The sequence below is a fragment of the Erinaceus europaeus genome, chromosome 16 (assembly GCF_950295315.1).
Source record: "Erinaceus europaeus chromosome 16, mEriEur2.1, whole genome shotgun sequence".
Taxonomy (NCBI): domain Eukaryota; kingdom Metazoa; phylum Chordata; class Mammalia; order Eulipotyphla; family Erinaceidae; genus Erinaceus; species Erinaceus europaeus.
Window position 1 is genome coordinate 42,134,980 of NC_080177.1, and position 12,472 is coordinate 42,147,451.

The 12,472-nt window shown below is 37.2% G+C and overlaps 1 protein-coding gene across 8 annotated transcripts in view; it reads left to right on the plus strand.

Annotated features, from left to right (window-relative positions):
- Positions 1-12,472, plus strand: part of DDHD1 (DDHD domain containing 1) — an 88,335-nt gene that overhangs the window by 37,792 nt on the left and 38,071 nt on the right. For all 8 annotated transcript variants that reach the window (XM_060174946.1, XM_060174948.1, XM_060174950.1 and 5 more), the window contains one exon: positions 1,051-1,198. In XM_060174946.1, the coding sequence (XP_060030929.1) occupies positions 1,051-1,198 (148 nt within the window). The remainder of the gene's footprint in view (positions 1-1,050; positions 1,199-12,472) is intronic.

Here is a 12,472-nt window from a genome sequence, read left to right on the forward strand (position 1 = left end):
TTTTCCACTAGATATAGTGACATTGAAGTCATTGGTGTCTTACATAGGTTAATGGGGCAAAAGCCAGATTAGCATGGTTTAAAGCTAAAGTAGGTAAGGAAGTGGAGGCAGTGAGAGTAAATACCTCTTTAAAGAAATTTAATAGCAAAAAAAAAAAAAATGGTTCTTGGGAAAACATATAAAAGTAACTTAAGGGGCTGGGAGGTAGCTCCACCAATAGAACACACATTTTCCAAGTGCAAGGATCCAGATTCAAGCATCTGGCCGCCACATGGGAGCATCATGGAAAGGTTTATAAATGGTGGTGTGGTGCCCTTGCTGTCCTTCACCCTCTAAAGAGAAAGAAAAAAATAAAAGTTCACTGGAGTAGTGCAGGTATGAACTTCCAGTGAAAACCCTAACAGCAGAAATAGAAAATGAACATGCCATCAGTGATGAATCCAGTTGTCCCTTTTGAGTAGGTTAAAAGAGAACACACACACACTTAAGTTTTAAATCTGATGTATTTTTACTACCTAATTTTTTTGTTTTAGTTTCTTTTTATAAAAGATCAGATCTTGAATATCTTTTTGTATGTTAGTCATGTATTTTGTCCATTTTACTTTCATATCTCTAGCCAATTTTGCTACTTGACTGGTTGTGTTTTTACTTTTTCATAGAAAATTATCTTTGTCTACTTAGGTAAATAATACATTGTATTGTAGTTTGAAAAAAAAATTCTGGATTGTATACATCTTTCACTACTGCCTCAATATTTTTATAGAGAAGTTTTAAATTTTATTTGTTGAATTCATTTTTTTTCTTTTTCCTTTTAGTTTTTGGGTTTAGTGTTACGTCCATTTCAGTTCAATATATTGGGATGTCAGAAAAGACATGATGCATTTTTATGCAAAAATGTGTCATGTCCTTGCTGAAAACCCAATATATGTAATTATTACAAATTGTATCCTTCCTTCAACATTTTCTTAAAATCCCTGTACATTTTTTCAATATATTATGAATCTAATTTCTGCAATAAGTAGTAAACTTAGAATCATAATTTTCCTATAGCATCAAGTAGTGGGACCAGACTTCATAGAGGCTATGTAGAAGAAGCCACATTAGAAGACAAGCCATCACAGACTACCCATATTGTATTTGTCGTTCATGGAATTGGGCAGAAAATGGACCAAGGAAGAATTATCAAAAATACAGCCATGTAAGTTATTTAACAAATAGATTCTCCATCTAGTTTGGAATCCAAACTTTGTCCAGAGCTTTTGGTCCAAAGTTTAATTATTTTATGATAATTCTAGACAGTTGCTCTAATGTCTCTAATTTTTATCAATGAAAGATAAAAGACAGGCATAAATGATGATGATATTTGATTTGTTTTCTCCCTTATCAGAAAATAGGAATAAGCAAACTCTTTTAGGGGTTGGACTGTAGTGTACCCACATGTTGCATGCATATACTACCACTCACAAGGACCCAGGTTCAAGTCCCCAGTCCCCATCAGGGGAAAGCTGCTTGAGCAATGAAGCAGTGCTTCAGGTGTCTCTCCTCACTCTCGCTTCCCTTTCCCTCTGTTTATCTCTTTCCCTCCATCTCTCTGTATGTGTGTGTGTGTGTGTGTGTGTGTGTGTGTGTATAATTTTTAAAAGCTTTTAATGCAAAGTTATTTTTTTTATATTTATTTCCTTTTTGTTGCCCTTGTTTTTTATTGTTGTAGTTATTGTTGTTTTTGATGTCATCATTGTTAGATAGGACAGAGAGAAATGGAGAGAGGAGAGGAAGACAGAGAGGGGAAGAGAAAGATAGACACTTGCATACCTGCTGAATTCACCGCCTGTGAAGTGACGCCCCTGCAGGTGGGGAGCCGGGGGCTCGAACCGGGATCTTTATGCTGGTCCTTACGCTTCACGCAACGTGTGCTTAACCCACTGTGCTACCGACTTGCGCATTAAGTTAATTGATGTTAAGTTGAAAACAAGAAAGGGGTCTTTTTTTTTTTTAAATGTCTGTATGTTACTTTATCAGAACTCCAGAAAATGAGAATCCTACAAAGTTAAATAATTCTGAAAAGGATAGGAATCATTTGAATCACTAGTTAATAGTTTACCCAGTCTAGTTAAGGTCCAAATTTTTACACTGAGTGTGGGTAGTTTTAATTTTACACTGAGTTTATCAACATACTGGCAAATTATTTGCTTTGGTTATATGTGTTTTACTCTAAAGACTATTTAAAATACTATGTGGAAGTAAGTGTGTATGTTAAAGGCTGTTTTTTTGTTGTTTATTTTTTTTATAAATTTTATTTTTTATTTTATTTTATTTATAAAAAGGAAACACTGACAAACCATAGGATAAGAGGGGTACAACTCCACACATTTCCCACCACCAGAACTCCATATCCCATCCCCTCCCTTGATAGCTTTCCTGTTCTTTAACCCTCTGGGAATATGGACCCAGAGTCATTATGGGATGCAGAAGGTGGAAGGTCTGGCTTCTTTAACTGCTTCCCCACTGAACATGGGCATTGACTGGTCGGTCCACACTCCCAGCCTGTCTCTCTCTTTCCCTAGTGGGGCACGGTTCTGGGGAATCGGAGCTCCAGGACACATTGGTGGGTTGTCTGTCCAAGGAAGTCTGGTTGGTATCATGGTAGCATCTGGAACCTGGTGGCTGAAAAGAGAGTTAACATATAAAGTTGAACAATCATGAACCTAAAGGCTGGAATAGTGCAGATGAAGAGTTGGGGGCGGGGGAGGGTCTCTGTTTTGTAGATAGCTAGTAGGCATATTTTAATTATATTCCAAAGGGCCTGTGGCTATACTATTTTTGTTTTGTTTTTGTTTTTGTTTTCTTTCCCTTGAGCCTGAAATCTGATATGTAGGTGGACCCAAGTTACTGTCTGGGGAGATGATGTCTTGGATGCAAAAAGGACCAGAAAGCTGGATCTCGGAAGAAAGTAGCTCCCAAATATGGGAAAAGTGTATAAATATTGTTGATTGTAAACCCCATCGATTTGATGTGATCTGGGGCCCATATTCAGTTTAGGAGCCTATGTGACCTCTGCATCCCTGTGGTCGTAAGTAGGAACATTCCAAGCTGCCCCAATATCAGGACCCATCTTCCTCAGGTGTAGCATAGAGTTATGTTGTCCAGCCTCCCTTTCAGATCATGGAAGTTAAGGACTGTTTTAAGGAAATAATTAGGACTTAGGGTCCTCCTCATGTCCACCGTGAACTAAGAACCAGTGTAAAGAAAAACTGGTCATATTTATACTGTAGAGGGGGAAAATATCTTGTCTTTGGTGAAAATATAGTTCTAAGAGCTCAAGAAGTTACGTCTTCAGCAGCATCTCTATAATAATGTAGTTTCAGGTTGGTGCTTTTCACACTTTTTATTATAACATTTATTTAAACATAAAAAGCAACCTTATTATAAATTCCTAGGCCACCCTGATCATCTACAGTCTCCGTGTTTTGTTTGAAGAAGGGTTCAGTTTACCATTTGGCTATCAGCTGCTGCCTATTGCCTTTTAGCTGCCAGTTGCCACAAATTACCTTCTGAATGTCTGTGTTAGTTTGGGGAGGCAGACCAAACTGGTTGGCAAACCCCCTGCTACTGTGGTGTGACCCCACCACCAGTTCAGCAGACTCTCACCATCACCACCACTACCACTCCCGAAGCCATGGGTCAAAGCTCAGAGGTTACCCTCTCTCAAGGTCAGCATCCTGCTCAGCCTTGACTGCTGTTGTTAAGAAACAAAATGGTGCTATTTGTTGCCAGAACTCCCAGCCTCCAGGTGCTTAGCTTTAGAACTGTGCCTCCTCTCACCTTGTCCACACATACCAGCACCCACTTAAGGTCTCAGTGTCTGTTGATGTCCCAGCTGCAATCCAATAAGGTATGTGGTCTTGATAGTTGTCAATATTTGTTGTATTTAGGGGGACAGTGTTTGCTGTTAACACACCTCCAGTGCCATGCCTCCCAGAAGTCATTGTCCCCATGTTTTGTACTACAAAAATTTCTTCCCTCTAATTCTGGTTTTATTTTCAAATGAGTTGAGCATTACTTACTATAATATCTATATTCTTAATCAAGTTGCAGATTTTTTCTTACATATATGAGTATCTAAGGAGTAGGTTAAATTACATATTCTTTCTGGAGCTATTGATAAATAGGAAGGTATCAAACTTGATTTCCTTGAGTTCAAATGCAGGAAAACCTAACTTGAAAGATTTAAGCCTAAAGGATGACCTGGTAGTACATAAAACTGAGAAGTCTTAAATTACTGTAGATGTCAAAAAAAGTCATCAGAATCCATTTTCTAGCTGCTCTAATCACCATATTGAAGCTATTTGCAGATAGCACTTGTAGTTTGAGTTATAGTTTTTATCATATGTTCCAGTTTCAGAAGAAAGAATAAGTCTTCCTACCCATCCCCCAATGTCCGAGCTAGCTTATGTGCTTAAAGTGATTGATTGATGGTGTCACATTCAGAATTCTAAATCTGTACAGAAAGTCATATAGGCTCTGTTCTCCCACAATTGTCACCTTCCCACTCTCATCAAAACACAACAACTGAATAGAAAAGAAGAGGTTAATTGGATTAACTTTGAAAAGTCCTTTTGTTATGGTTTGCTGTACAGTATCCAGTATCTTGTATTGAAGACCCCACCAATGTGTCCTGGAGCTCAGCTTCCCCAGAGACACACCTTACTAGGGAAAGAGAGAGGCAGACTGGGAGAATGGACCGACCAGTCAACGCCCATGTTCAGCGGGGAAGCAATTACAGAAGCCAGACCTTCTACCTTCTGCAACCCTCAATGACCCTGGGTCCATGCTCCCAGAGGGCTAGAGAATGGGAAAGCTATCATGGGAGGGGGTGGGTTATGGAGATTGGGTGGTGGGAATTGTGTGGAGTTGTACCCCTCCTACCTTATGGTTTTGTTCATTAATCCTTTCTTAAATAAGAAATTTTAAAAAAAAAGAAAAGAGGTTTACTGTCTAAGACAAAACAAACTTCAAAGAGAAATTGTTGAGGTCTAGTCAAAATATATCGATCTATATTCGTATGGGGTATTGTTTATATAACAATATAGGATAATGTTAATGACATACACATATTTAGGAGTTGTCAGGGCAAGTAATGCTTATTTATAAGAGGAGGAAGATGGGTATACTCAGTAGAGGTATATACATTGATAATATAGTACATGTACAGAAAAGCATCATCAGGAACATGTGTTGTTATAGGTATAGGATTTCATTCTCAATCTCTGTTGACCAGTCTGCTCAGTAGAGCAGTTGAACCCTTACCAGAGACTTGGTCCAGTGGAAGCCAAAGGAATTTAACAGTTTAACAGGAAAAGGTTTTTCATGCCCTTAAAAATACAACTGCAGGCAAAAGTTTGACTTTTTTAGTGATGATTTTTATTGGGCAAAAGAATACAAAGCTGTAACAAGTTGTGATTAATTGGCTATACCACCCTAGAATCAAACAATGTGTTTATCATAATCATAAAGGGAGATAGGACCATATAAAAATCAAGAACTGTTGTTGGATGAGGGGGGGATGCTGGACAGTAGTATAACTGGTTGAGTGTACATATTACACTTCACAAAGACCCAGGTTCAGAGAGTCAGGTGGTAGTACAGCGGGTTAAGCACAGGTGGCGCAAAGCGCAAGGACTGGCTCAAGGATCCGGGTTTAAGCTCTCAGCCCCCCACCTGTAGGAATCTCTTCACAGGCGGTGAAGCAGATCTGCGGGTGTCTATCTTTCTCTCCCCCTCTCTGTCCTCCCCTCCTCTCTCCATTTCTCTCTATCCTGACAAAAATAACTACAACAAAAATAAAAAATAACAAGGGCAACAAGAGGGAAAATAAATAAATACAAAAAAAAAAAAGGCCCAGGTTCAAGCCCCTAGTCCCCACCTGAAAAGGTGAAGCTTCATGAGTAATGAATCAGTACTGCAACGTACCTCTCCTTCCCTATCTCCCCCCTTTCTTAATCTTTCTCTATCTCTATCCAAAATACATAAGTAAGGATGAATAAATTAAAAGTAACTCAAGAAAGCAGTACATGGAATACTACTATTAAGTTAGTTATCCAAGACTATAAAGTAAATAAATTTGATTTCATACTTGTCACTGCCATTCTGGATTTTATTTGTGCTTCTTAATTTGATTTATGAAACTAACATTGAACAAGATGTAACTAGAAACCTGTTCTCTGAGAATTTCTTGTCTTGGATGCACAAAGTGGAGACTCCTATCCCCCCAACCCCCATATACGTACACACACCTAGTTTTAGTGAACATTTTCATCAGTTCACACTGGTTTTGGTTTGGGGATTTGGTTTGGTTTATTTTTCTTTTACAGAGCCAAGATCTTGTGCAGTGTGACTTCAGTACTCTGGGCTGGTTTTTTGTTTGTCTGTTTTTGGGGGGTTTTTTGCTTGTTTGTTTGTTTTATTCATACTGACCAGAGAACCTCCCCATGTGACTGATGCCTGCTGAGATTCTAACCCGGATCATGTACATAGCAAGATAGGGACACTACCCAGTGAGCTATCTTATCTGGCCCTTAAACCTACTTAATCAATTTTGTTTCAGAACAAAGTTCATTATTCCTGTGGTTTAGAAGAAAGTTTATAGTCAACTTCTAAGGATATCAGAAGTAGTTCACTAAAGTGGAAAAATTGTATTTAAATGCTTTCAAGGAATTTAGCAACATCCTTGAACTCTGAACAGTAGATACAAATACAATCTCTAGTTGTGACAACCAAAAATGTCTCCAGGCATTGATAATATTTCCTGGAAGAAAAAATTTACCCATGATTAACAACCATAAATCTAAATATACATTTTTTGTACGTTCAGACAGCAACACAAATATATACAACCAGTTGTTATATCATAAGAAAATTATAGAGGGGGCGGGTGGTGGCACACCTGGTTGAGCACATGTTACAATGCTCAAGGACCTGAGTTTAAGCCCCCAGTCTCCACCTGCAAGGGGAAGGCTTTGCAAGTGGTAAAGCAGTGCTGCAGGTGTCTCGCTGTCTCTCCCTCTCAATTGCCCCCAACCCCTTGATTTCTGGCTGTCTCTATCCAATAAATAAAGATAATTTTTAAAAAATAAAAGACAATTATAAATTTTCTTAATGATATTACAAAGGACTTTCATTCCTGAGGTTGGAAACATAAGATCAGGAAAATATAAATAGTGCTTTTAAAAATATACTAAAAGATGGTCCACAATGAATAAAGCATTGGACGCTCAAGCATGAGGTCTCAAGTTCAATCCGCAGCAGGACATGTGATGTCTGGTTCTTTCTCTCCTTCTGTCTTTCTCATTAATAAATAAATAAAATTATATATATATATATATATATATATATATATATATATATATAGTATACGAAGAAAAATAGGTTTTGGGGTTCAGGGACAAAGGGCTTTAATGCCTGAAGCTCTAAGGTCTCTGGTTTAATCCCAAGCAGCACCATGAGACAGAACTGAGCAATGCTCTAGTTTAAAGAAAGATTTTTAAAAAACAATCTATATTGGGGTAACTAAATAGGGGGTGGAATAAGATTTGAGTTCATTTTTCATACTAAGATAAATCTCGGGGGGGGGGGCAGGTGGTGGCACACCAGGTTAAGCACACGTAGTGCGAAGTGCAAGGACCCTCACAAGGATCCCAATTCAAGCCCCTGGCTCCCCACCTGCAGAGAGATCACTTTGCAAGCGGTGAAGCAGGTCTGCAGGTGTCTGTCATTCTCCCTCTTTTATCTTCCTTCTTCTCAATTTCTCTCTGTCTCATTCCCCAAAAATAGGGGGAAAAAAATGGCCACCGGAACAGTGGATTCATAGTGGATTCATAGTGCAGGCACTAAGCCCCAGCGATAACCCTAGAGGCAAAAAAAAAAAAAGATAAATTTCAGTGGAATTACATTTAAATCTATGAAACCATATAAATATTAGAGATATAAAAGTTAAGATTGAGGAGAATTTTAATTATTAACTTTAAGAATAGAGAAAAATCTCCTATGATTGATCCAGAAGCAGTAAGGAATAATATTAATAAAAATTTTACCATTAATAAAAACCATGAATAAGACAACCCCAAAAAAATATGTATAGTTGATATAAAATGTTAATGATTATCTAACACATAGAGCTTCTAAAAGTAGGGGGAAACATATCTGACCATCATATGTAAAAATGAACTATAAAGTTCTAAACAGCCATCTCCTAAAAAAGAAATGCATAACCTTGTTTATAAAAAATGTAGATTATGCAAAAAAAAAAACTTTCATGCCTGAGCCTCCAAAGTCTCCCCGTCACTACCATAATCCAGCACTGAGTTGTGCTCCAGTTTAAAAAGGCAGTTACAGTTTCACTAAAATGCCATTTTTTTACTACCAGATTAGCAAAGTTTTGATATTTAGTAATAAATTCTTTTGACCAGGTTGTAGATAATAGTCATTCTCATGCTACTAGTGATGATGCAATGAAGGACAAAGAAAATGGTGATTTGTATCACAATTATATATACATTTTTTCTTTGTCCCAGATACTTTCTTATGAATCAGTGATATTATCAATAAAATTATAAGATGATATATGCACAAGACTATTCAGCTTTACTTGTAATAGGGAACTACCCAAATGTTCATCAATAAGAGACTTGTTGGTAAACTGTGGCTCCTTATACAATGTTAAGCTGTGCAGTTATAAACAATGTCTCTGTATTACAGTGGTACTTTGAAAAAAATCTGCAAAAATAAGAAACTGTTAGCAAGACTGACAAAGACAGAAGATTCCAGTTTAAATCAAGAATGAAAGAGGAGATAGGAGATATTAATACTGATCTTACAGTAATAAAAAAGATTCTAAAGGAATACTATTCATAGTTCTATGCCAACAGATTAGATAATCTAAATGAAATGAACAGATTCCTAGAAAAATCACAAACTCCCAAACTGACTCAGTAACTGCTAAGAGAAACAGGAAGTCTGAATTGACCTTTAATAAGTACAGCGTTTGAATTAATACTCAGAAAGCCCAAGCCAAATGATTTTATTGGGGAGTTCTACAGAACATTAAAAAAAAAAAAAAAAAAAAAAGCATCGGTTCTTCACAAGCTCACCACAAAATAGAAAACTTCTCAATACATTCTGAGATTGGTATCACCTTGATACCAAAACCAGATAAAGGTGTTGTGAGAGAAAAGACTATAAACCACTGAGTACCCCCTTATGAATATAAATCTTTTTTGCTTGAAGACACAGGTCCTTAGCAGAATACCAACAAACTGAATCTACCAACTGGCAAAAAAAAAAAAAAAAAAGTGTGTGCTGCAACTAAGTGAGCTTTATCCCAAAAATATCAGGTTAGTCACATTTTTTAAAAAAAATATCAAAGTAATACACTGCATTAGTAGAAAAAAGAATATCACATTGGGGGTCGGGTGGTAGCACAGTGGGTTAAGCACACATAGCTCGAAGCTCAAGGACCGGCATAAGAATCCCGGTTCAAGCCCCTGGCTCCCCACCTGCAGGGGGGTCACTTCACAAGCGGTGAAGCAGGTCTACAGGTGTTGTCTATCTCTCCCCCTCTCTGTCTTCCCCACCACTCTCCATTTCTCTCTGTACTATCCAACAACAATGACATCAATAGCAACAACAATAATAGTCACAACAATGATAAAATACCAAGGGCAACAAAAGGGGAAAAAATAGCCTCTGGGAGGAGTGGATTCATGGTGCAGGCACCAAGCCCTGGAGGAAAATATACATATATATATATATATATCACATCATTTAAACAAAAGATAATTTAAATGAAAATACTACACGGTGTGGGGGTTTTGTGCTGGAAAAAGGCATATTACAAAATCTTAACAAGTCTTCATAACGAAAATTACAGGAAACTAGAAACAGAAGGAAATTTTCTCAGCCTGGTAAAGAATATCTTTAAGCCCACAGCTAAAATTATAGTTTCAGTGATGAAAGACTGAAAACTTTCCCCCAAAAGTTTTGTTTTGAAGAACAAAACAAAGATGTTGGTGCTAGGCATTGGTGCCCTAAACACTCACATTACAGTGTGCAAGGACCCATGTTCAAGACCTGATCCCTCACCTGCAGGGGGAAGGTTTCACAAGTGGTGAAGCAGGGTTGCAGGTATCTCTCTGGTCTCTCCATGTCTCTGTCTCCTCTCTACTGATTTCTGGCGGTCTTTACCCAATAATAAATAAAAATACCTAAGAAATTGAAAAACAAAACAAAAGTGTCCTCTTTACCACTTATATTCAACAATAGATTTCAGCCAGGGAAATTATACTTTAAAAAAAGTGGAAGAAAGAGAAAATACATGCAGAATATAAGAAATAAAACTGTTTGTAGATGACATCTTAAATGTAGAAAATCCTGATGAATGTATACATACAAAAACAAATTAGTAGAAGTAATAATTTAACTCAGTACAATTACAGAATATAAATAAATTGTATTTATATATTTGCAATGAGAAACCTAAATATTAAAACAAGAAAGAATGAAATATTTAGGAATAAATGTAACAGAAGACCACACTATGCCACCAAAACTTGAAGACCTAAATAAATGGAAAAAAGCAACCCATGTCTACAGATTAGAAGACTTAATGTTAAGATGCCATTACTTCCCAAATTGAGATACAAAAACTACAATGCCTTTTTAAATCTTACCTACCTTTTTGCAGAAATTGACAAACTGATCCTAATATTTGAGTGGAAGTGCAAGGGACACAGAGTAGCCAAAACAACCTTGAAGAACAACAAAAGTGGAGTACTTAAGTGTCCCAGTTTCATAACTTACTACAAAACTACAGTAATCATAACTGCTTTGCTGACTGCCACACAGATAAACCTACATCAGTGGAGTACATTTGAGAGTTTAAGTGATTTTTTTTAGAAGAGTGCCAATGCAATCCAATTATGTCAGTTCAATGCTTTATGTTTTCAGCAAGTGTTGCTGAGACATCTGGTTATACCCACAGAAAATAACTAAAACCCTCTTCTCACTGCATAAAAAAATTAATTCAAAATAAATCTGAGGCCTAAATATAAGAGCTAAAACTAAAGCTTAAAGTGTAAGCTTCCTTTCCTATCTGCGTCCTGCAGAATGGCTCCCAAAAAGAACTGTTCTGCCATCTTCAAGGTACATCACCAACATTCTTACACTCATGCACTGATGTGAGAGTGTTCTGGCTGTGACATCTGTTACCTCGTTGATTGCCAGGGTCATTTGGGTAATCTAACTGGCTAGGCAGGTGTCCCCTTAATCCCTCAGATGTCCTATGCCATATTCAATGTGTAGTTGTCCAGAAAATATAATGAGGATGAAAATTCACCAAACAAGTTTTATATGTTGGTTACCTATCACCAATTTTAATTATTGTGGGGGGTTGTTTACAGTAAATACAATTGTTGGTACATGTGTAAAATATCTCAGTTTTCTGCAAAACACTCTTATACCCAGCCTAGGTGGTGGTCCTACACCGGGACCTGAAACCCCCCTTACCCCCAGAGTTCTTTACTTTGGTACAATACACCAAACCAAGTCCAAGTTCTGCTTTGTGTTTCCCTTTCCATTCCTATTTCTCAACTTCTGTCTATAAGTGAGATCATCCCATATTCATCCTTTTCTTTCTGGCTTAATTCACTTAACATGATTACCAGCACTGACCAGGATGAGGTGAGGGTGAATCCATCATTACTAGCTGAGTAGTATTTCATTGTATGTATGTGATATATATATATCACAACTTCCTTAGTCACTCATGTGTTGTTAGAGAACTGTCATCAATTTTTAAAATCTTTAGTCAGTGTGGAAGAGAAATAATCACTGATTGTCAAATAAAGTTATAAAATTGTCAAAAAGAAAAGAAAATGTAGGACTTAATCTTTATGACTTTGAATTAAGCACTGGTTTCTGAAATATAACATCAAAAATAGGAGCCATAGAACCTGGGAGATAAGCTCAGTATTGAGTACAGAACTTTTTCTTAGGAAAACCAGATTCAAGTCTCTGAACCACCATATATGCTAGAACTGAGCTGTACTCTAGTCTCTCTTTTTCTTTCTCTCGAGTAAGTAATAATAAAAGTTATCTTTAAAAAGTAGAAGCTGGGAGTCAGGCGGTAGCACAATGGGTTAAGCACACATGGTGCAAAGTGCAGGGACCAGCAGAAGGATCCCAGTTCGAGCCCCTGGTTCCCCATCTGCAGGGGAATAGCTTCACAAGTGGTGAAGCAGGTCTACAGGTGTCTATCTTTCTCTCCCCCTCTCTGTTTTCCCCTTCTCTCTCCATTTCTCTCTGTCCTATCCAACAACAGCAATAACTACAACAATAAAACAAGGACAACAAAATGGAATAAAATATAAAAAAAAATTTTAATTAAAAAATTAAAATAAAAAGTAGAAGCTACAGGAGT